A 26,430-nucleotide genomic window follows, 5' to 3' on the forward strand; every position below is an offset into this window, starting at 1 on the left:
TGCCCCATTGAATCCAAAGGTTGGCCCTCAACCTGACATCTGTGTCGAGTGAGTATTATTAAATCTTCTTTTCCAACAACATATTTTTTTAATCTACCTTTGATCTAAAAACAGATCGAAGGAAATGGCACAACAGTGTAATTTTTTTTTCTTTATTTGTGAATACTTTCTGAATATTCCTGCGAAAATCAAGAGTTTAGCTTTATTACCTTCGCCGAAGGAGAGGGTATTACGTTTGGGTCCGTTTGTTTGTTGTTTGTCTGTCTTTCTGTTTGTTTGTCTGTTTGTTTGTTTGTCTGCACAGAACTTATGTATTTTTCTCTCCAACTACTTGTCAGATTGAGATGAAATTTTCAACTTAGGTGTGACTACTTATGCAGAATGTTGAAATCATAATTAAGACGTCATAGATCAGGTGGTTTGGCATCCATGTTGGAAAAAACGGAAAAACTTTGGCCTTCTGTATCTCTGAAAACGCACCAAGGGAAAATTGAAACTTGGCACATACCAAGTTCCCTGATGGGGAATAAGTGTGATTTTTTTGGGGGCAGTTCTTTGGTCGTTATAAATTGGAAGTTTTAAATTAGCAGTTCTAATTGTGTCTCTTATTAGTTACATAACACACCATTGCAAAAACGCCACACAAAATGCACCAGACAAAAGAAGTCCTGGCTTGGGTCTGCAATCTCTGATTGCTCTTTTTCTTGTTCATTTTATGGTTTTGATATTTTATCCCACCATGACTTGTTCACTGTACTTTTACTGTTTAGAAACCCTTTTTTGAGGAACCTAAGGGATAACAATTACTTTATGTATTGAGATTAAAGTAATGCTTCACTTTTGAGAGATGTTGCCAAAAACAATGTATAGCATTATATCTCTTAACGGTGTGGACTATTTCTGACAAAACTTGTTGGATGATTTGGGTACTTTGCAAGAACAAGCTGATTACCTTTTATCAGGTTTGGATGCAGATCCAGATTATCATGTGATACAAAACATAAAATGTTCATCCTGGCGGTAAATGAGTGCTCTTCCCATCCTGATCATGACATATTGTTTCTTATCAAAAAATCTCCTGAAAATCAGATATCGGTAATCCCAATTCATCAGAAAAGCGATAATAATCTATTAGGCATATTTTGAATCAAAACAGATGATGTTCATTGCAAACATGCATTTAATTACAAAGTATGAAAATGAATGTTTCGTTGATTGATTTATGTTTTCTTGTTTTCTGTGTAATGTCAAATTTTTCTTTCCATCTTAGACAAACTTATTGATAATGATGACGTCTCAAAATTTGTCATTAAAAAGTAATTTGGGTATTTATGATGTCCAGTACAATGATATAACCAATATTGCCCTCTATTAATTTTTTTGAACATAATTAATGACATTTTAATGTTGTTGAGCACATGATGTAATCATTGCACAAATGTGTAAGTTCAATTGTGACAATACTTGGCTAAGTTTTTATTGTTCTGATTGCTGTCTGGCATTTTCAGGACAATGAGCACAACTTACTTCAATAACTTGTAAGTACTGGGGTGTGTGTGTGGCAAGATATGATCTTACAAAGTGGCTTTCCACACGGGACTGATTTCCCTGATCAACTTGCTGCTGAGGTTATCTTGATAGTGGATGATATTTGTAGCTATAAAAATGGCAATTTGTAATGTTCAATTTCCCGTTTCACTCTCAAGATTCCCGAGCACGTTTGCTGTTATCCTTTGGTAACTTTACCCCTTATTCCTTCAGTTTTGGTTTTCATTATGTCATTCTTTATTGCCAAAACTGCAGTAATTCACTTGTTTGTGTCACTCACATGTTCTTCCGGTTCTTAAGCTCGTTTTGCTCCAACATTAGGGAACAGTTGTGTCGAAAATCTAAATGATTCCTCCCAGGTCTCTGGATGAATGTGTTCAAGATGTTATGAGTTTTCAATGGCAGGTTTATTTGTATGGTACTCCCTGATGAAAGTGATGACACGGGTTTCAACATTTCAGTCAAAGTAACTTTAAAAGATTATTCGTACGAAATGTATACATCATCAGCCTCGTTCACATGGATTCGCTGTGGAGTGACTGGACATGTGAAAATGGTTTGTCCCAAAGTATTATGTGTAAAGTGTGGTGAACCAGGTTATAATGGCAAAGATTGTAAAAGGGATAATACCCCAGTCCCGATCATGCAAAACAAAGTAACTTCCAATAACTCAATTGTTTCTGCTACCCCTTCTGTTCCTTATACAAGATGAGTGTGGATAATAGACCAGTTCCTATTCCTGAAAAGGATAACACCCCAGCTGTGGTAAATAATGAAATAACCCCGGATAACCCAACTGTTTCAGCTGTTCCTTCATGTCACGAGGATTTGAAGGAGGATCCCATAATTGTGACAACAAAACAATGAGTACCTTTTGTGAGTAACTCCAACATTACTGTGAAGAAAGTAGTTTTGGATAAAGACAGTGTAATTCAAGATGCTCCTCAATGACTCTCTCAGGTGTTACCTGGCTGTATTGATACAAAGGAATCTGGATAAATTAATGAAAAAAGTGATTCTCAAAAATGTCTGTGCAGCACCACAATTTTATGGACAAATTAGGTAGTGAGGCTGAAGCTCATAGTAAGCTCATAAATGAGCCGCCACTATCACTTGCCGCAGAAAACGAGCAGAATGGAAGTGACAACCCTCATTTGCTCCTTTATCGACAATAAATCTAACTTCTGTGACTGATTCTCCAACTTTACCAGTGAATATCTCCCCACAAGAGTGAGAAATTGAGGTAAAGAGTAACAGCGCAAAGTTGAATCCACAATGGAACGTTCCGGCAAATATTCGGATTTGCCTGGAATCGAAAGAGTGACTACGTAGACTGAAATATACGACGTGGGTCAGTTGTTTCTGTTTTGGTATAATCAGATGATGAATTTGAGGTGACCGACTTGTCTCAGTCTTTATCGTATCAGTCAAACATCGCTCCCCAACTTGTTTTTACCTGTGACAGGTCTCCATGCGCTTTTCCCGACTGCTGTTGGTGTTGTTGTTGTTGATGTTGCTCTTGTTGTTGTTCTTGTTGGATTTTTGAAAGGAAACATAAAGGTATTCGATACCCCCAAGCAAATCTTTCTTTCAAATTGGTTTTGTCAACAAATCACAACAAGCAAAAAAATTCTGTCCAGATTCTTGGGGAAAAATGGTATTTAACCCGAGAGATGTACGTTTGTGTATTAAATGTTGTTTTTTTTAAAAACTTTTTTCCAAAACAAAATGTTTGTGATAAAATCATGGCACATTTAACTTGTCACCTTTCATCACGAACTGAGCTTCAGCACCTGGAGCTGGACTCACTGATTACCTTGCCTGAGCTAACGTGGGCCCTGGCTGGAATTGACTTTGGGAAAGCCCCTGGAATTGTTGGCTCACCAGCAGAAATTTTTCTTGGCATTTTTGGATGTTTTGGGCCCTCAGTTATGGAATGTCCTGGAATCATCCTTAGTGCATGGATAACTGCCACAAAGCTTCAGAAGAACCATTCCTTCAAAGGCAGGGTTCTGGTTGTTAATAATTCGGTGGCTTCCTATTTGTTGCTTTAATTTATCAACCTGAAGCATCCAGAAGTGTTACTGAGGGCATTGCAGGTACTACTGGTGGATATTTTTTTCAGAGGTGGGGCATCATCACTGGTTATAGCTAACTGTTATGTGTTGTCCATCGGCTGAAGGTGGCCAAGGTCTCATCGAGATTAAAAGCTGTATATAATGGCTTTTCGTTTGTGCTCTCTTCAGCAATTGATTTATAAAGAGCAACTACCAAGTCAACTTCTGGCTTGTCATATTTTGCAGCAAGCAAGCAAACTCAGGTACAGTTTGGGATCTTAAGGCTATTTGTGGTCTAAAACGGTCTCAAAGGTCGAATGGATCAAAGAAGACTTGAGGGTCAAAAGGGTCAAATTTTTTGGAAAAACACCGTGTGTTAGTAAGGTTCTTCCTATTCATGAAAGACAGACAGATGGATGTAAATAGCGAAATTCTGATGCGGCTTCACCGCTTAAAAATTGTCTTTGATGTCAGTCTCTATTTCGAAGAGTATGGTTGAGGAATTAAAAAATTTGGGTTGGTGAAACATTACATTCATAAGTTGGAGGGACATGTTCAATTTCATAATTTTTCTCTTTATACATATTATCTGAAGAGAGTACATCCCCAGAGAGTGGGAACCCCCCAAAGCCAATTTCCATGACTGGGGGGAGAGGGTGGTTCAGGAGAAGGGGGTGGGAGTCCAGGGGAGGGGAAGGGATGGGAGGAAGGAGGGGGAGGGGTGGGAAGAGAACCCGGCAATGCCGGGCACCCCTGCTAATTTAAAATGTAAAACGCTGTTTCTGAATATTTATTTATTAAATTATTGATTGCTTTGGAAAAATGAACTTTGTATTTTCCTCGTCATCATGAAGAACATTATTTTCTCTCTTAGATTCAACACCCATATTTTTCGCAGTATTATGACGATGATTTATACAGTTGATGAAATAAATCGCAACTCCTCCATTCTACCAAACATATCCCTTGGATACATGATTTATGACTCTTGCTTTAACATGCACAAGACGTTAACTGCTGCTCTCAGCTTCCTTGGGCAGAAGTTCAGTGAAGATCTTGAAGAAGATTGTCCAATTCATGCTTTGGTTGGAGAGTCTGGTTCACAACATTCATTGACAATTTCTCGTTTCTTTGCTCTCTTTTTAATTCCACAAGTGAGCCTTCATTTGTTGAAAGAAAATTGTTTATTTTTTGGATAATTGTGATTTGCTTTTTATTTAACAGTGGTGAAGAGTTTTAGGAACTTAGATTCATACAATACACTGTTTCATTTCAGATAAGCTACTTAGCCTCATGTCGGTGCTTGAGTGACAAAAAACAATTTCCTTCATTTTTGCGAACAATGCCAAGTGATATATTCCAGTCCAATGCAATAGCAAGGATGGTTTGGCACTTTGGCTGGGTTTACGTCGGTACAATTGAGAATAACGAGGAATACGGGAGAGAAGGTGTTGCACAATTTATTGCAGAATCGGAGCATTATGGAATATGCTTTGCCTTTCAAGGAGTTGTGTCTGATAAAATGGACACGAATGAAGTGAAAAGTCTTGGTAAATACATAAATGATGTCACTGATGTTACCACTCTCAATGAAGTGATACATAATTGTATAATTTAAGGAGAAATCTCTCAGCACTTGTGAAAATTGTTGCAGCTACACATTATGCTTTTTCAAACCTTTACTGCACATCACACACATATAGCAAAGATGTGAACATATAAAAATATATTTTTCTTGTTCAGGCTTATTCTATACTAGTGTGTGTGTGTGTGTGTGTGTGTGTGTGTGTGTGTGTGTTTGCAATAGAACATAACATATTCTCTCTGCTCACTGCACTACCCCTATCTATCTATCTATCTCTCTCTCTCTCTCTCTCTCTCTCTCTCTCTCTCTCTCTCTCTCTCTCTCTCTCTCTCTCTCTCTCTCTCTCTCTCTCTCTCTCTCTCTCTCTCTCTCTCTCTCTCTCTCTCTCTCTCTCTCTCTCTCTCTCTCTCTCTCTCTCTCTCTCTCTCTCTCTCTCTCTCTCTCTCTCTCTCTCTCTCTCTCTCTCTCTCTCTCTCTCTCTCTCTCTCTCTCGCTCTCTCTCTCTCTCTCTCTCTCTCTCTCTCTCTCTCTCTCTCTCACTCTCACTCTCACTCTCACTCTCACTCTCACTCTCACTCTCACTCTCACTCTCTCTCTCCCTGTTTCTCTCTCTCTCTCTCTCTTTCTCTCTCTCTCTCTCTCTCTCTCTCTCTCTCTCTCTCTCTCTCGCTCTCTCTCTCTCTCTCTCTCTCTCTCTCTCTCTCTCTCTCTCTCTCTCTCTCTCTCTCTCTCTCTCTCCCTTCCCCCTCTCTTTCTTACACTTTCTTTCTTTGTCTCTGGACATATCCATACAGTAGTTATGCTGGGTGGTGGTTATCTCCATACGTATCGGGACGGTGGTTATGTCCGAGTAATGTTTTCTCTGGGTGGGTTTTGTCTCCAAATGTGTTCAGATGATATTTATCTCCAGACGTGTCCGGATGGGAGTTTGTCTCTGGAAGTGTCTGCGCAATGTTTATGTCTGGAAGGGAGTGCGTCACTGGACGTTTCTGAGCAGTGTTTGTCTCCCAATGGCTTGGCTCCAGATTCGTCCGTGCAGTATTTGTCTCCGGATGATTCTGGGCAGTGTTTGTCTCTGGAAATGTCCAGATGGTGGTTTTCTATGGCAGTATTTGTAGTATGACTTGTAGAAAATTGATTTCAGACATTATTTAGTTTCCATCTTCACTGTTATTATACGCAGAGTCATTTTTATGAGGCAGTATGAATCGTAATTATTGCTCGACCGCAAGTCTGCCTTCCCTTCCACACCCCTCTTCAATTTCCCTCTCTCCTCGCTTCCACACCCCTCCTCACTCTCTGTCACTCTAGTCTTTGTCCCTCCTCTCTCTTTTCCTCTTCCACCTCCTCACTCTCCCCCTTCTTTCTCTCCCCCCTCTTTTTTCTCTCCCCTCTTATTATTCCCTTCAGCGAAGTGATGGGTTGTATTTGCTAGTGCAAGAAGTAAGAACAGACATTTAAGTTACAAAATGCACACCAGTCTGCCACCGAGGATCTGCTCTCTAAATTAATTGACATGCTAATATGAGCCATCTATCTTTATTGGTGTGCCAAGTTTGAATAAGATCGGTAAATGCATGACCGAGAAAGGTTTGAGGACGTGTTCGACAAGTTTTTTTTTTACAACAAAAATTGCCACCAGTTGTCCATCTTGGATTTCATCATGAAATTAAAACGAATGACATGCTTATGTAAGCCATCATTCCTTATCTGGTTGCCAGGTTTGAACAACATCGATAAATGCTTGTCTGAGAAATGGTTAAGGATGTGTTCGACACCAGATTTTTTTTAACAACTGAAATAGCCACCAGTCGGCCATATTGGATCTGATGTTGAAACAAAAATGACATGCATATCTACACCATCATGTCTTGTAGATTTGACAAGTACGAATAAAATTGGTCCATACATGCCCGAGATATGGTTGCGAACACATGCACACACACACGGACACGAAAATCGAGAAGAAATCCATAAACCCCCATTTCGGACTAAGTCTAATAAGGACTAATAATAAAAATGATACATAATGCACATAACAACTACTGTCTCAATTGTATTGAATATAATTTTATTTTGATCAATAATGTTTCTATTTTGATCAATCAGGAGAGGAGATTGCAAACACCAAAGCGAAAGTCATCTTGGCGTTTACAACTGTCGCAGATTTTATGCCACTCATAGAAGAAATGTTACGGAGAAATATCACAAATAAACAATGGATTGCAAGTGAAGATTGGGTCGATTCCTCTGCCATTGCAGCCCAGAAAACGATCAATATGTTTGAAGGCACAATTGGTTTTGCTTTAATTAGGGGATACATTCCAGGTTTCTATGACTTCCTCATTAATTTACACCCAAGTTTTCTGAATGTGAATAAAATTACATATAATAAAGTCAAATCGCATGAACTTTCATCCAGTAATGACGATATTCACAATAAAAATTGTTTTATTCTTCTGGATATGGATTGTTATTGCAAGAAATCAACAACAATAGTGAGAATGACGAATGGAGTTTCCAACGAATTGACGAAAAATGAAACGATTGTTGTTGATATTTCCAAAAAAAATTCCTTTTCAACTTGTTTACAATATGAATCAATCAAGCAGATAAATTGCAAAAATTTAACGGAAAAGCAAATAAACAAAAAGTTCACCCTGAGCCAAACAAAATCCATAATAATGAATCCTGAATCAACTGCTTCAGGCTTGCTTAATAACAACACTAAGCATTCGTATGGGAAGAAAATGGGATCAGTTAACATATTTTTGTTACAATATTGGGAGCAGACATTTGGTTGCACGTGGATTCCAAATAAAGAGACTTCACAGCTGTGCACAGGAAGTGAAAATTTGGAATCAGTTGACACAGAGCTGACTGATTTATCTCATCTTCGAGTTGGTTACAGCACGCACATGGCTGTGTATGCGATCGCAAAGGCTTTGCATAACCTTCAACACTGTGTGCAAATGAAAGGCATTTCATTAAATATTACTTGTGGAGATATTCACAACTTTGAGCCGTGGCAGGTGAGAGTGCTGTTCGATTGCATTTTTTTCATTTTGCTGTTTTATTATGAAGGTACATTATTCTTTACTGACTACCCTTACTTCAGTTTTTTAATCATATTCTGGAAATGAATTTTTAGTCTGTTCATTTTGTGCCTGGAAATGTAAATTACACAATATAGACTACAATAATGTCTGTCTGTGTGTCACCATTTTTCTTATCGATGGCCTATCGGATCTTTGTGAAACTTTCAGAGGTACATGAATGAGTGCCAGAAAGTGTTTTCGGCAAAAAGCATTTGAAAGTTTTGAAAAAACAAAAGTTTTGATTTTTTTTTTATTCGCGGTAATAGTGCAGTAAGCATCTGTAGCAATTTGATAGGTAACATTAAATGATCCCTGAACACATTCCTTCGTGGAAGTAGGGAAGTATTTTAGGCCCCCAGAAAAAAATAGATAAACTGGAAGGGCACTCTTTTACGTCATGACATCACCAGATAACGCTCCACCCACATTATTACCTCATTGTACATACTTGGACAAAGTTTGATTTAAATTGCTGAACCCAGATTCAAACTATGAAACAATTCTGGTTGCCAGATCATACGTCCGATCAGATTGAAATTTAAAACATATATTCCACTTGACTGCAACATCATAACTTTGACGTTTCCCATCAATTTATGAAGCGGTTCAAAAGAAAGATTTTCGTTCAAACCAAAATTGTTGGCAGACCATGTGACCTATTAATTGTTCATGAACACGCTCATATCCCCAAGGGTTGGGGAACAAGTGAGTGAAGATACCCCTCTATCTGTCAAGCCTTTGTGGAGAAGATTTTAATATTTTTAACTCTTCAAAAAATAATAGCTGCCAAACCATCTTACCTACAATGTCATAGGTGGAGAACTTTTTGTTCCTCATTGATAGGTGATCATATTTTAAAGTTTTGCCTCAAACTGTTCAGCCATTTCCGAGAAGAAGATTTTGAAGGTTTTTATTTTTTAATAAGAAGGCTGTCGAAGCAAGTGACTGATGATGTCATCAATCCCCCCTCCCCCTTTCCACCCGATAAATTTTAGCCCGAGATGACTCTCAGAAATTTTCATACTGATCGGATAAAGCGTTTGAGGTTTGCAATTGTGACATCTTAACAAAGCTACCAATGACATCATCCCTGAATGCAGATTCAAAATATTAAATAATGTTGGCTGTCAGATTATTCAACTGATCAGGTTGAGATTTAAAACACATATTCCCCATGATGACTGGATCATAATTGTTGCGTTTAATCATGCCGATTGACGAAGTCGTTCAAGACAAAGAATTTTTCAAAGATTTTCACTCAATCCAATATGGCTGCCAGACCATGTGACCTTTTACTTATTTGTGAATACCGTGATATCTCCAAGAATTGAGGAACATTTGGCGAAGTTTCCCCTCAATCTGTAAAGCCGTTTTGGAGAAGTTGATTTTTATAGGATTGAGGGTAAATCCAAGATGGCTGCCAAACCATGTGACTGATCACATCATAGATGGAGAAGTTTTTGTTCCTGATGGACAGACAATAATACGTGAAAAGTATTGCCTCGATTTTGTTAAAAACAAGATGGATGCCAAACCACATGACTGATGACATCACCAATTTTTTGCCACAATTACAATTTTGCTGCAGATGATCCAAAAAAAAATTCATACTGATCAGATAAAGTGTTTGGCATATGCAATTTTGACGTCACCATGAAGCCACTGATGACATCATAAAAAGATGATTATTTTCCATGGGGAGTATTTCACATGGCCAAGTTTCAATTTTTTCCTGTCGCAGTTGTGGAGATGCAAAGGTCCAACGATTTTCCTTTTTTACAACATGGCTGCCACACCATGTGAACCATGATATCATAATTATCATAAAAAAAACATTCTACATGAGTAGTTTTCTACAAAAATGTAAAAACATTCCACAAAATGGAAAAACAGATGAAATTTCAAAAATACAACCAAATAAGGTGGGAACGACACCCCATTATGATGCCACAATATGACACAATAATCCTCATGGATTAGCATCATAGTATATATAGACATTGTTCCATCACAATAACACAACTAAAGTAAAATGTCTAAAAAATGTGGTGGTAATAAAGTGTGGGGGGGGGGAGAGGGAGAGGCGGCAGGTGTCGGATGAGTTAGTGGGGAGGTGGGGAGAGCGACACTTCACCAAACGTTGCTGTTCACTGCGGGCAGGAGGGGTACGTATGTGTGTGTTTGTGTGTGTTTGTGTGTGTTTGTGTGTGTTTGTGTGTGTTTGTGTGTGTTTGTGTGTGTGTGTGTGTTTGTGTGTGAGAGAGAGAGAGAGAGAGAGAGAGAGAGAGAGAGAGAGAGAGAGAGAGAGAGAGAGAGAGAGAGAGAGAGAGAGAGAGAGAGAGAGAGAGAGAGAGAGAGAGAGAGAGAGAGAGAGAGAGAGGTGTGGGAGTAGAGTGAGGTGTGGGAGTAGAGTGCTGCCTTTTATGAGAAGGAGGGAGCGAGGAGGGGACAGAGTGAGATAAAAGGATTGGGAGGGGGAGGAGGGGGAAAAAAGACAGGTGAGGGGTGGAAGTGGTGTGAGCAAAGAGAATGACATGTGACGCTTAATGACCGAACACAAAAATGGGGCAAAACAGCTGTACACGTAACGACACAACATTGTTTGTCAAGTAATCCACTGACACATCTGCAAAATCTTTGATATTCCAGTTCCAGAAAATTTGTGGGAAAATGAACAAAAAGCAATCACTGAAAATATTGAAGTACCTTATGATCCCATCGGGTGTGAACATCGAAAACAAAGCATTGCAACCAGATATCATCCTTTGGAGCAAAAAAAGTGAAGAAGGCATTGCTAGTTGGGGTGTTAATACCGGTGATTTTGGACTCACGATGCAGAAATCAGGAAAATTACCAAATACGAAGACCACAAGCATGAAGTGAAAAGATTCTGGAAGCTGCAGAATGCTAAAGTTGTCCCAGTGATGACAAAGACTCTCATGGGAATGATGCCAAAGAACCTCAGAGAGATATTTAGAAAACATCCCTGGGAATATCACGACAAACAAACTACAGTTGGAAGCCCTGCTGGGCTCAGTAACAATCCGGAAGAGAGCCGTCGGCACAAAACCTTGAAAACATAAAACTTCACAGCTTGATCCGTGAATCATGACCTCTGACCGAAATAAAGGTGGATACTTTGAGACCGCCCTGGGAGGACTCCATTCCACATAATGAAACCCACATACACTACATGGCCAAAAGTATGTGACACATGCTCATCCAACATGTCATTCCAAAATCATGGGCATTAATATGGAGTCCCCCCACCCTTTGCTGCCATAACATCTTCCACTGTTATGGGAAGGCTTTCTTATAGATGTTGGAGCATTGCTGCGGAGATTTGCTTCCATTCAGCTGCAAGGGCACGAATGAGGTTGGGCACAGATGTTGGGCGATTAGCTTTAGCTCGCAGTCGGCTTTCCAATTCATCCAAATGGTTTTTGATGGGGTTGAGTTCAGTGTTCTGTGCAGGCCAGTCAAGTTATTCCTCACCGGTCTCAACAAACCATTTCTGTCTGGACCTCGCTTTGTGCAGGGTGGCCTTGTAATACTGAAACAGAAAAGGGCCTTCCCCAAACTGTTGCCACAAAGTTGGAAGCACAGAATCATCCAGAATGTCATTGTATGTGGCAGCATTAAGATTTCCCTTCATTGGAATGAAGGAGACGAGCCTGATCCATGGAAAACAGCCATCTTGAATATCGCCAGAGTGCCGGGATTTTTTTTTTGTTGACATCTCAAATGTGTTATTGGCCCATAAAGGAAGCCAGCAATGGGTGTGGTTTGGTAGAGTCCTGGAGATGGGGTGTGCATGGATACCCTCCATAGATACTCCCCGAAAACCAAACATCCCACCAAGTCGAGAATAATTTTGGTTTTAAGATATGCACCCATCAGTGAATGAGTGAAAGCACGTGAGAGCAAGTGAAATGAGAGTAACCGATTGTATGTGAGTGGCTGTAAGGGTGGTAGTCTTTGAACCAACATTCTTCTACTACTAGTGGGATACAAAATGTAAACTGTTCAGCAGAGCTGAGGTATGGGCTCTACCGAGTGCCATTCCATTTCTCCAAGTGCCACTGTATGAGTGAATACTTCACCGAAAACGTCGTTCTGGGAAGCTTGTGGGATGTAGCATCATCCGTCCGTCAGGCTGTCCAAAAACACTTGTAACTTCTTCTCTGAAATGACATGCACGATTTCGATGAAACGTTATCACAAACTTCATCACCGATGATGTTCCGAAATTTGGTCATGGCTTTAAAAAATCTCTTCAAATTCTCCAAGTTTGGTCATGGGCCCTAAGGGTGTCTATGTGGGTTTCCCCCCAAAATAGTAATTTGCTTTCTTCTCAGAAACTACACACACAATTGCAATGAAACTTGACTGCAACCTTCATCACCCATGATGTACCACAGCTTAAAAATACGGTATATGGGGGTTGTACAGGGGAGGAAGGCGGTTACCCCCAAAAATATGTATTTGCTTTCTTCTCGGAAACTACAATTACAATTCAATGAAACTTGACAAAAATCTTCATCAACCATGATGTATGAAAGATTGTTGACCCCAACAAAATCTGCACTCACTTCAGTGGTCTAGAGGGGAAGGGGGTTTGACCCCCCCACCCGAAAAAAATATTTAAAATCGGCATATGCTCTCTTCTTTAAAACTTCACACACAATTTGATGAAAACTTGAGCACAACCTTCATCACCCATGCTATTCCAAAGTATGTCACAGAATAAAAAATCAGGATCTTGGCAGGTTTGCATGGGGTTTGAATCGGTATTTTCTCTCTTTTCCAAAACTACACACAAAACTTCAATAAAACCTGACAACCACCTTAATCACCAGTGATGTACCAAAGTTGGTTGTTCACGGCATCCTTACTATAAGTCACAGACTGGTATCTGTGTGTTTGTCGTGCTACTCCTCCTACAGTTGTGGGTCAATTACAGCCATACTTTCTACATCCGATCAGCATGACCCCAATTAGTACATCGGTCTGTTCTTATATTTGCCAGTAAATTTGAGGGCTCGAGGAGGGCTCGCAAATTCTCCATGTAAATGTGTATCATGGAGCACCACCGACAGGTGGGGTAGAGTATTACAATTCTCCACCATTTACAGTGCAGTATTCCTGTCCCCACGTTTTCCAACGTATCGAGGTGTTTTTAATTATAAGCCATAGGTAAGTTTTTGCTGGTATGAGTCAGAACAACGTGTTGCATGCTTGGAAAAAGACTGCCCGTCGGGCGGGTACTCTGGTAGTTAAAAAAACCGGGGCGTAAGGAGATTTGCAGGGGGGTTTGAGTGACTGTTGATCTTGATCCAGGTGAGATTCAGCATGTGCGGTCCTATTTTTGTGACTGTACAGAGTTATCGGTACAAAGTTGTCCCTCCTTTTGTTTGTTTCTTTGTTTCTATATATTCTATATTTTCTCCCTGTAACACTTGTGTTTTACAGTTTTTGTGTTTACTGTATCATTGTCAAGATCTCCATGAGGGGTGTAAGTGTTGTTCACGATTATGTCATCTGTGAAGTGGTATCCCAGTGAAAATTCGAAAAAGTGGTATCCCAGCATCATCTCAACAACATACTGAAAAAAAAAAAATATGATGTCACAGGTCATGTGGTTTGGCAAACATCTTGTTTAAAAAAATCAGATTAAATAGAAAAAAGTATATAAAAATGCAGCTAATCTCATTAACATGAAATTTCACAAGCGTGATCCCCAAACTAATTAGAAGTAGAATACAAACTTATGTTGTCATAGGTCATGTGGTTCTGCAGCCATATTGCATTGAAAATGAAATACTTCACAAAGCTTCTCCTCCAGAATGCCTCAACAGATAGAGGCAAAACTTTACACGTATGACTGCCTCTCCATGATGAACAAAAAGTTCCCTGCTAGTTTTGATGTCTGTCACATGGGTTGGCATCCACATTGGATTGAAGGAAAAATAAAAATAATGTTTACTCTGGAACCACTATATTAATCAATGTGAAACTTAAAAATAATGATCGAGCATTCATGGGGAATGTGTGTTTTAAATTTCAACTTGATCGGCTCCAGAGTTTTGCAGCCATATTTAATTGAATGAAAATATTAGAAAATGTTTTCTCTGCAGCAACTTCATCAGTCAATGTCAAACTTAAGAGTGTGGATCTACCTGACATCGGGAATGGATAGTTCAAATTTCAACTCAATCGACCACAAGGTCTGGCAGCCAGAATGTTTTTATTGTTTGAATCTGAGAACTTTTATATATTTTTTGGAATAAGGCTCATTTGGCTGTGCCTGTATGTCGTTGACAGAACAGGAGTAGCAATTCAATTGATACCCACGATGGCCCCAGTAAAAATGCTCAACTGTGTACATAATAAATACATGGAATGTGGCCAGTTCCTCAGTCCATAACTTGTAAATCCAGCACTTTAGAGAAACGTGTGGAGCATATTAGACTCAGGAGAATTATTTTTTACCCTCTGCACCCTTGGTGTCAACATTTATTACTTTTTGTGCAGGTTAGAAAACACCAAGTGAATTGATACCGATTATGAATTCAGGAAAAAAAGGCCAACTGCTTACGTAATAAATATATTGAATGCGGCATGTAACTCTATCTATAACTTATCAATCCCGAATTGTTGAGAGATATGTGGGGGGGCTTCTTATTACTCGGGGGAGTTCCAGTTTACCCTGTGGGACCCATGGTGACATTTATTACTTTGTGTCCATGCTATTTAAATACCAATTCAATTGATACCGACTATGTATTCAGGAAAAAGGGCTAACTATTTACGTAATATATAGATTGAACACAGCATGTTTTTTGGTCTGTAACTCCTCAATCCCATGTTGTATCAAAGCATGGTTGTATCAAAGCCGGATGTCTTGGTACCCGGTCATCACTGCCAGCAGTTATAAAGTGGCAGTTCTAGTTATATTTATGTTGATTGAAACTTTATCACATATATCATGCAGGTTTCTGTATTATGTGCATGATGAAGTGTACCATTCACCAATGATTTCATTCACACAAGTTTTAGCTTTTGTTTTATCTCAGGAATGTCGAATTTCTCAACAACCTCGGTGATTTGGTGAAGTTTGATAAAAATGGAGATCCATCTGGAAACTCGTATGAATTGATTAACTGGCAATTACATGTGAATGGTCAAGTGCAGTTTAAAGTTGTTGGTGATTTTAAGTCTTCGGGACCTCCAGAGAAGCAACTCCACATGACCAACAAAACGATCTTATGGAATGACGGAACACACAAGGAAAGTGTTTCTTCAGTAGTCTGTGATATGCATTTATATATCTATGTGCATGTTTGAACAGCCATCATGTATGAGTATGATGGCAAATTATGTATGGAAGTTAATCCCCAAATAATTTTGAACATGTTGAAAAGTAAAAATCAAGGTCTCATGTTCATGAAATCATGAATTTACTTAACAGGTTCCAAGGTCTGTCTGCAGTAATCCTTGCAAACCAAGTACAAGGAAAGTGAGACAAAAAGGGGAACCTTTCTGTTGCTTTGACTGCATTCCCTGTGGTGATGGTACATACTCTAACACAACTGGTATGCCCTTCGAATTTATATTTACATTTCTATCCACATTTGAGCAACTTTTGAAACATCTTTCTGTTTTAGCAATGTCAGAAGGCTCATAAAGAAGCTTGTTGATAGACTGCATGCCAGACAGACATGATTTGTATTTTTTATGTGACATTATTATGCATTATATAAACGCATTTGGTATATGAGATTTAAGTCTTGGGACCCTCCATCTCCGGCCAGAGGTTCAAATTGAGATCCTAAAACGCCAACCAAGGTTTTCTCATTCAGTGTTGGAATGAAGACATTGGTACAATGTTCAAACTGATCTAAATAGTATAAATTATAGGCAAGTCAATATATTTCTTTCCATATTTCAAAGGGATTGACATCGAATAGTGATGACAAAACCATTGATGAATGATTTTATTCACACATGCTCATTTGATAACTTAATTTATCCCATCCTTAAGTACAAAGTGAGATGTAGGGAAAAGTGTTCTTGAAGTGATCGTAGGTTGGGATAAAGAGTGAGCTGGGCTGGTGGTTCACTACGAGATTTAAGCCTTTGAAGAAAGAGTCAATCTTCCATGAGCCTTGATCATCTCAAAAATAATGAGTGGGATCAACAAACTAAAGGCAGGAAGGAGGTTTTAAAAGAGAGAATAGAGGAAGAAAGAGGTTGGAGTGAGCTAGAATTTTGGGATATTCACCAAAAGAAGACAGCTGCTGGAACATCTGTGACCTTTACTGACTGTGGCGGCCAGGAAGTGTGAATGTTTTGAGGGAAGAATAATTTATGAGGGGTAATAAGAAATGCAGAAGCACCAACCTGTCGATAACAAGACAGCATCAGGGAGTGCACTTATTCTTTTTTTTGTATACCTTGCCGAGGCTCGTATGAGAGTTAACACATAATGCAGAGCACGGTGGGGCATGAGACAAGAGGTGCTGGAGTGGGAAGGACAAAAACAGTGGGGAACAGAGACATTATGAGATCTATGGAAGGGAGAAGGATGGGCGGGGAACATGGGGAATACAAGATGGACATTTCAGGGACTTTCTGGAAGGAAAGCAGGAAATTTGAAGGAGGTGGAGAGTGTTTAGTTGGGAGGGATGGGGGACTTTGGGAAAGTGGGGAAGATAGAAATTGAAGGTAATGGGAAGAAAATACTAACAAACATGATCGTACACCGAGGGGCGGGATGGGTAGGCCTCAAGCACCCGGTAAGAAAAGGTCAACGAAAACTCAAAAATAGAACGATTTTTCAAACAAAACCGAACTAGCAACAAACAGTACCATGTAGGTGAGAAAATAAACAGTTAAAACGGGACAGATAATGACCGGAAACTTAACTTTGAGATCGTCAGCAGAGAGCCCTGAGGGAGACCTGCCGGGGCTTCAAACCCAGAACTGGTTCAAAGTGCACTTTGAAGTGCACTTCTCCTTTTTGTGAGAGAAGCCGTTAATATTAAGAGCTTTGAATTCCACAACATTTTGAGAAAGTGAATGAGAGTTTTTGCGAAGTGCCATTTTCCCATTGATTTGAAAGCTAATTTCCTGAAAAATATTTCGACAAAGTCTCTCATTAGGTTTGTTATTTCTTTCCACCCGTACCCACAAACCCCCAATTCATGAATATTGAAACAGAAGACCAAGAATGAACCCAAATAAGTAAAGAGCAAAGGTGGAGTCATCAGGAGAAACCTGGATTGAATTAGGGTTTCAGCTGCGACTCCACAACCCCCAAACCCATCCAGGTGCAGCCAAGTGAGCCTTACAGAAAACTTTCTGCAATAATTCACTTCTCCTTAGAGAGATTGATTATGAAAGAGGGGAATAGAGAGATGAAATATAAGAAAAAGCAAGATTTGGTATGAATAAAGAGAAATATAAAAAATAAAATAAAATACAAATTAGAAAGAAATCTGAAAGGAACAAAGAAGAAAGATGTCGGGAAGAACCCAGTGTCGAAGAAATTCTTAATCCGTTCTGTACATTGGAGTCGATTATGAAAAAAACAAACATCAACAAATACAATCAAACATGGAAATGGAGAATTTGAGAGGTGTTTCAACAAGCAACACAGTGTTCCTCTCAATCCTAAAATACATCGAAAGATGGAGTTCTTTATATTGGATTCAGAAAGACGAAGTTCTTTTTCTTTACCATACCCTGTCACCACAGCTTGTCAGGTTGAGTGTTTCGAGGTGGAGATCACGTTCAAGTTTTGTGCAACAGTCACCTTAATTTTTAAGGTTTTAAGCATATAATTTCATCAACCAGATGTGCGAGTTCTCTCCAGGCACAGAATGACGTCAATGCTGCAGCCCTTTGGGTACGTTGATAGATTACACATAGTTATATGGTATTGAATTTGAGAAAGTCAACTTGCTTTGAGCAGGATAGGGAATGACATATAATCTGAAGCTGTCAAAAGCATAGAGAACAAACCTGGATATCTCTGAAGACCAACATTCCCATTGAGCTAAAATAATATCTCCAACCAGAGATGCTGGTGCTTTGTATTAATTATTTCATTTTAAAAATCCCTTAGTAAGCAGAATAAGTTCAAACCATAGGCATTTATATTATACTGAATAATAATTAATGATTACATGAAAGGTCAATCTGTTTTTGGCAAGTTTACGAGGCAGATTGATCATCTTTCAATACAGAAGAGAGATGTAAGGTCACTTAAAATGCAAATAGATACATGTCAAAACGTAGAATTGTAATACTCATGTCAATATTTGAATATACTTTCCATTTAAGGTTTACAACAAAACATATACTTTTCAATTAAGTTTTCAAGTTTCACTTCCGGTTCTGAGTTTGAAGCGACAGCAACTTCTCTCAGGGGTCTCTGCCGACTTTCTCAAAGTTAAGTTTCTGGTCGTTAATTGTCACATTTTAACTGTTTATTTTCTCAACTACGTGTTCAATCAATGGGTGTTCATAGTTTGGTTTGGTTTCAAAAATTGTGCTATTTTGTGAGTTTTTGTCGATCTTGTCTTATCAGGATCCTTTAGGCCTACCTGTCTTCCCGTCTCGGTGTTGGATCATTTTATTTGTATTCTCTCCCTATTAACATCAATTCCTCTTTTACCTACTTTTCCAAATGCCCACTCATCGATCTCTCTCAACAACACATTCTGTCTCTTGTCCTAAATTTTTTTTAAAAAAAGAACAACCCTTTCTCACTCCATACCCATGAGTACCAATCTCTCTTCTTCTCTTCTTCTTCTTCTTCTTCTTCTTCTTCTTCTTCTTCTTCTTCTTCTTCTTCTTCTTATTCTTCTTCTTCTTCTTATTATTCTTATTCTTATTCTTATTCTTCTTCTTATTCTTCTTATTCTTCTTATTCTTCTTCTTGTTCTTGTTCTTGTTCTTGTTCTTCTTCTTGTTCTTGTTCTTGTTCTTGTTCTTGTTCTTGTTCTTGTTCTTGTTCTTGTTCTTGTTCTTGTTCTTGTTCTTGTTCTTGTTCTTGTTCTTGTTCTTCTCTCTTTTTCTTCTCCTTCTTCCTATTCTTCTTCTATCTGTTGTTTTTTGGCATAGTCAGAGCCGTGAGGCTCGACAAACGTCATGCATCTAAACTCTAGGTGACAAACAAAAACGGAAAATATGTTGATAAAATGGAAGTAAAGAATCAAAAGTAAGAAAAAATAAAAATAATAATAACTTTATACTGTCAATCCCATTTCAGTTTTGAATTTCCAGACAAATTTGGAGAATCGAGGGTACATCCGGCTCAGTTAACAAAGTGTATCTCGTACGCTTACTCGGAGAATACATTGAAGGATGCTACCAGTGATCTGAAATTGATTGGGGCTTTTATACCAGGTTTCTTAAATAACGAATGGATAATATACAGTGTGGATGTAAGATCGCTGATGAATTTAGTAAGCGACAACACATGAGTGCTGCACTTCGTGGTAATCGTTGGAATATTTACATGATTGTGCAGGGGAATCCTGGGACTGCCTGGAGCCCACCCCTCTGCCTTTGTGGGTCGATTGGCTGAATATTTTGTTGATCGACTTGCAAGTAAACTCCTCCCAGCCAAGATGTTTGAAGGCTGCAGCAGAAATGATATTGATGTTTTTCAGATCTGCTCCCTGCTTGAGCTGTGCAATTTACTACTTCAGTGATAAAGCCAATGAATCCCTCTTTGGTGGAGTTTGTGACCACATCAGTGGTTGCTCTCTCAGTTTGGCATTCTGCATCTTTAATCTTATTCTGGACTCCCACTGATTTGGTGAGGACGGTAACCAGACACTCAGTTTTGTGCAGCTCAACCATACTGGTGTTAACTTAACATTAATGTTAATGTTGATTGCTGCTTTCACTCAAGACTCTAAGATCTTCGGCCAGCCACAGAAACCGTTAAGCCAACAACAGGCCTCAAAATCAGTAAACGACAAGTTTATTAAATTTCTTTCCAAAAGCCATTCTTCTTCTTCTTCTTCTTCTTCTTCTTCTTCTTCTTCTTCTTCTTCTTCTTCTTCTTCTTCTTCTTCTTCTTCTTCTTCTTCTTCTTCTTCTTCTTCTTCTTCTTCTTCTTCTTCTTCTTCAGGGGTTGGTTCAGGGAAGCTTTGGACTCAAGACTTTCACAACCAGGCTGGCCAGGCAAGCTTGACGGTATAGTTCGGGCATAGATTTGGAATTTGCCCAGATTTCGCCTACACTTCATGAAACCCACCACGGGATCATTCTCTCTCTATCGAATGCAGCCTGAGGCTGCTGCTTGCATCATTGGTTGGGACGCGGCCATTGCGCTGATGCAGTGTCCCCCTTTCCAGTACACTGGTACTTATTTTGCCGACCTCGGAAGGATGACAGGCTGAGTCAACCTCCTGGTGTATTTTTAATTCAGCAGCCAACGGGGCTTGAACTGAGGATCCTGGGATCCCAAGCCACCACCTAAACCACTAAGCCAACACCAGGCTTTCACGGGATCATTAATGCCGACCCACTAATGTAGGCACATGAGATGCCCAGCTTAATGTCCATCCTGTGGATGGCACACACATTGATGAATGACTGGACCTGTGAAACACAGGAATGACAGTTTATAGCTGGTCGATATTCGAACCCATGCGAGACAGCTTAAGGCAAGAGATTCAAGATCATCCTGGCAGCAAATTTCCAAAACACTGTGACAGGAGATATTGTGTGAGTTACATTTGTTTTATTTTCTTGAATTGTGTGCAGATTCCCCCAACTGCCATACCTGTCCAGAGATGTTCTGGTCGACAAAGGAAAAGAATGGTTGTGTTCGGATGCCTGTAGAGTTTTTAGACTTTTCAGACCCCCTAAGTGTTATCCTGCTGGCATGTACTGCAGTTGGACTTGTGTTCACAATTCTCATCGGGGTGATGATGTATCTGCTTGATGAGATGCGAATGGGAAGTGGACTTTTACTTTTGGCACTGACAGGTTGCTTTGTTTGTACTATTGGTTTTGTAGGTGAACCAACAGATGCAACCTGTCCAATACGGCAAACACTTGCCTCCACTTCCCTTGTTCTTGTCATTTCTTGTGTTATTAGCAGGACCTATGAAATACTTTTGCAAATAAGAGGTAAGTTTTCACACTGCAGCTTTAATGGAAGCAATTATTCATCATTACATTATTAATTAATATTCACACCTTTGTGATTTTTACAAAATGATTCCAGTGAATGAATGACACAATATTTCCTCTATATACAGCTAATTAACATCTCATATCCACTCATGATGAAGTAATTTCCAAAGCTGCTTGAACGCTGTGAGATCAAGAGGAACTGGAATGATGCAAGTTCGTTACTTTGACACAAAACACATGTTTATATCTTTTTCACAAGAAAACATTTACTCTTAATACAACCAACTTGGCATCATTTAAATTTATATTTTGCAACTGACCCTCTTCTAAAATAATATACACACCAGGCTGGATCCCCATCTCCTTGAAGAACATCAAATTGAACCCCCAAGACAGATTGGAATATACCAGGAGTGAAAAGTAATAATAGACACCTTGTTTGCTCAGATGACTGATCCCTTGTATGTCACCATTTTTATTTATATACTTAAAAACGAAAAATAAAGTCAGTGAGGCGGGGAAGCCATGAAGCAGTGAAGCCATCCATCATTCTGTGAAGACTTTATGGCTAGTAATCACGTCCTGTTTGAACGTTTATTCCACAAGACCCTGAACCACCCCTGAGAAGCAAAATACCCCAAAAGACCCTGAAGACCGTTTTGACCCCTTCAGCATTCACACCATTTAGACCCCTTACACCTTTCAGACAGATTACACAGCTTCGATCCTTGACCACTTCGACCACTTGGACCTTCTAATATCACAAATGACATTTCAAATAAATACAATATCACCATTATTACAAATACATTTATAGAAAAGAAATGTTTCTATTATGATTGGTGTAAATCATACCAACACAGCAAATCTATGACATTCTCTGCAACCAGGAGTGGAGAGGCAAGCGTAGCGAGCCAATCCATGCTCGTTGTCATAAGTACAAGATAATATTCCTCCTTGAGGAAACATTTTGTTATTGTCAAAGTGTTGACTAAACAGAATCATTTTTCCAGCCCCACTTACAGATATTGGCTTCTGGATAATGTTGAGAAGAGTGAATCCACAAGTTTTCGTGTTGCTGGGTGTGAGCCCTCAATTGTTGCTTTGTATTTCATGGGTCTTAAGGAACCCCACTAAGTCAATGCAAGATTTCTCTGCAAATCCTGGAATCGTTATATTGGAGTGTCGAGATTCATCAGCTGTTTGGCCAATCAGTGCTTTTTCTTACCTGGCACTCTTGATTGTAATATGTTTATGGTTTTCTGTGAAAATCTCTGAACTTTCCCCATCATTCAGTGAGATAAGGTTTATTACTTTCAGCATGCTGGTCTGCTGTCTCATGTTTTTGGCCTTTGTTCCAGCCTATGCAAGTACACAGGGAAAATATTCTACTGCCTCTGAAATATTTGCTTTCCTTGGTACTGCCTTTGGGATTCTGGGTTGTATTTTCGTCCCAAAATGCTACACTGCATTCAAGCTGAAGAAAAGCAATATGTAGAATACTTTTACTCCAGTATGTAAATCCATGACATATGTTGATGTTAAACATTATTTTTAATATTCAGATTGCTGATGTGGAAATGGAAGTCAAGGCAAAAACTGGTTTTCATTTCAAATTTGTGTCAGTACATTTCCATTGATTTCAAAGTACAAGTTACATCTATATGTTGAGCTTTTGAGAAAAGCTTGAATATTTACATTACAATGCAGCTGTTCTTTACCGAAAATACAATATTTCGTTTCTTCCAGTGTGTCACTGAATTATTGTTTTTGCTTATTTAAGTGAATAAATAAAATATCCACTATTTCCAATCCTGTTCTGTACATATTTTTCTTCTTCACATGTAATTCAAGTTTCCATGAGATCATTCTCCAATATTTGCTTTCCTCTGGATGTTGGACACCCCACTGGCCTTCTATCCTTCATCCTGCATTATTTTATTATTTTCACTTGTCTAACCAGGGACCTGTTAAAGTGAAGCTGTCTTGTTCATATATATGCTGCGAGAGGTCATGCTGTTGACATTGGCATTAGATAGGAAAGTATAATTAATTTGTGTCCTCTCTGTAATACCAGACAAATAACCCAGGCAAGGTAAGTGGAAGGGTCATTTGGATGTATTTTTTATTTTGTGAGCCGATAACCCCCACCCCCCCCCCCCGCAGGTCTGTTCAAGTATGGGAGAATGTGCCGGATTAGCATGTCACTACATCGACTTTCAACCAGTACTCCAGGAGAATCTGTCTGGCAATCCCCCTGGCAGGTACCCAGCCCAACCCATCTCCTTGAGATGCTGATCAACCTCGATGCATCCATGCAGTATATTTTCGGCCAATTGGCCTCCTCACTCATGAGCTTCAGACACTGAGAGAATCTGGTGAGTAGGATTACCATCAGGAAAACAAGCCACATGTCCACACAGCCACAGGTGACACTCATGGGCAAAACAGGTCACTAATCCCATCTGTGTCTCACTCAGCAAATATTCGTTAGACACAAAGTCCAACCAGCGATAGCCATTGATTCACCGATGAGACCTGGTACTTATTAAGACTTGTTATCCTTCCACATGCTAACCCTGAAAAAGAGCATCAAAAAATTGACGATATTAGGTGACACTGTCCTTTTGACCTCACAAGGAATCAGCTTAAGTGACCGAATACGCAAGTCCAGCTCAAATTTGAAGTCAATCGAATGAAAATTGACGATTTTATGCAACCTTGACATTTTGATCTAAAACAAACTGCTTCTAGCTTTTAATTGGTTTACCAATTCATTTACCCAACATGCAGATTCTGAAAATGTCAGGTCAATCGGATGAAAATTTACAATTTTATGCAACCTTTAGAATTGACCCTTTCATCTCTGTATAAAAAAATAGGACACTCTTCGATGTCCCGATGTCACCAGATTTGCCTTCACCCACAAAATTACATCATTATACATACTTGCACCTCGTTTGTTTTAAATCCCTGATCACAAAGAGAAAATATTAAATCATTCTGGCTACCAGACCATGTGTTTGATCAGGTTGAATTTTATAACATATTCCTGATGACTACCAGATTATAATTGCGACATTTGTTGTCGATTGATGAAGTGGTTCAAGAGAAAGAATTTTCAAAGATTTTTGTTCTATCCAATAAGACTTCCAGACCATGTGACCGATGAATTATTCATAAACACACTGGTATCCTACAGGCTTGGGGAACTTGTGGGTGAAGTTTCCCCAGGCAATGTCAAGCATTCTGGAGAAGATGATTTTTAAAGCTTGAAGGTAAATCCAATATGGCGAAGGTAAATATGGCAATATGGTTGAAGGTAAATCAAAAGAAACAGTAAATCCAATATGGCGAGCAAACCATGTAACATAGGATGTCATAGTTAAATAACTCTTTGTTCCTCATGGATCGTCAAACACACCTGTAAAGTTTCACCTCAATCTTTTCAGCGGTTTCAGTGAAGAAGATTTTTGAGTGCATTTATGTTGAAAACAATATGGCTGTTGTCAATGCAATGAGCAAAATGGGTTTGAGGTTAATAAAAACAATAATAAAATGGTGATAATTATAACTTCATATTAAAATGAATGTATGAAATCAAAAATGGAAAATGTTCTCAAAAATCATATGATCCTATGTGCTTGAACATATATCCATTTTAATTTTGAATTAACATGATCCTATCTTTCCTTTGTATTGAAAGATGTTGACCTAATTAGTATAGGTATAATAAGTAGGCCAACCTTTCAAATAAGTTTCACTTATTTCCGGTTTCACTTCCGGTTTCTGGTTTCCTTTCACTTCCGGTTCCGGGTTTGGAGCGACGAGAGGTCTCCTCTGGCGCTCTCTGCTGACGTTCTCAAAGTTAAGTTTCCGGTCGTTATCTGTCCCGTTTTAACTGTTTAATTTTCTCACCTACATGTTACTGTGTTCCTAGTTCGGTTTTGTTTCAAAAATCGTGCTATTTTGTGAGTATTTTGTTGAGGTTCTTACCGGGTGTTTGAGGCCTAGGCCTTGTCCAAGGCTTGAAGCCTACCGGTTCCACTCGGTGTTCGATCGTTTTTTTTTGTTTTTTTTTGTTGTTTTTTTCTCCCCATTACCTTCAATTTCTATCCTCCCATTACCTTCAATTTTCATCCTCCCCACTTTCCTAACATCCCCCATTCTCCCAACTTATCTCTTTCTTATCTCAATAAATAAAATAAAATGAAATAAAAAAATACCCAACAATAACAACAACACGCGAACCTTCTCCCGATTCTGCTTCTGCTTCTTCCTATTATCTTCCTCCTCGTCTTCTTCCTCGATTTTTTTTCTACACTTTCATGACCTAATCTGTTGAAAACTCTCTCAAACATTAATATTAACAACAAAACGATCTTGTAATGCTTCATCTTCCTCTCTCACACATGTGGTACGCTTTACTGTTTCATAATGCACTACTCTTCTGCTATTTTAACAGACTGCTCTCATTTCGATCTCTCCTTCATTCCTTGCCTAAAAAAATCCAACTATTACATCACTTCTTCTCTCCATTCTCTGAATTCGCCTTCAATGCATCCATCAATAATTTTGTTAAATCGCATCAATGACCTCAAACTTTTAAAAATCACAGTCTGCTATGAATGTTCGCTTTCCATCAACCATTCTTTTTTTTCCAACTTCAGTGCCAACTCACCCCCCTCAACACTCACTCTCACTCTCAAAGTAACCATCCCACTCTTCTCGCTCCAAGCCTCCCTCTCACCTCTCTCAAGAATTCCCCCCTCACTTTTCTCCCACCTTTCATCCCACTCACTCACCCTTCTCAAAGTTGCCCCCCCTCTCATCCACCAAGCTGCCTCCCTCCACTGCCCTCTCACCTCCATCTCTTCACTCCACCTCCTCAAATCCTCAACTGTCTTCTTCCTTGTCTCTTGCCCCCCCTCTCCCTCAGCACCACAGAGGCTTTTCTCCTCCTCATTCGGCCTCCTCCCCG

General features: G+C 39.2%; 1 protein-coding gene and 1 long non-coding RNA gene across 2 annotated transcripts in view; both read left to right on the forward strand.

Annotated features, from left to right (window-relative positions):
* LOC147035810 (extracellular calcium-sensing receptor-like) overlaps positions 1-15,565 on the forward strand; it is a 21,063-nt gene extending 5,498 nt beyond the window's left edge. The window contains exons 3-7 of the mRNA XM_085869619.1: positions 1-48; positions 4,504-4,759; positions 4,882-5,155; positions 7,300-8,222; positions 15,365-15,565. The exon at positions 1-48 is cut by the window's left edge and continues 114 nt beyond it. Of these exons, the coding sequence (XP_085725745.1) occupies positions 1-48; positions 4,504-4,759; positions 4,882-5,155; positions 7,300-8,222; positions 15,365-15,394 (1,531 nt within the window). The 3' untranslated portion in view covers positions 15,395-15,565. The remainder of the gene's footprint in view (positions 49-4,503; positions 4,760-4,881; positions 5,156-7,299; positions 8,223-15,364) is intronic.
* Positions 15,566-15,712: 147 nt separating this feature from the next.
* Positions 15,713-23,190, forward strand: LOC147035811 (uncharacterized). Its single transcript, XR_015062762.1, has 3 exons — positions 15,713-15,883; positions 21,075-21,443; positions 22,463-23,190. It is a non-coding gene; the product is annotated as an uncharacterized LOC147035811 (long non-coding RNA).
* Positions 23,191-26,430: the final 3,240 nt, after the last annotated feature.

This window comes from Eptatretus burgeri, chromosome 1 (genome assembly GCF_056783735.1).
Source record: "Eptatretus burgeri isolate ZD-2024b chromosome 1, Ebu_testis_v1, whole genome shotgun sequence".
NCBI lineage: Eukaryota > Metazoa > Chordata > Myxini > Myxiniformes > Myxinidae > Eptatretus > Eptatretus burgeri.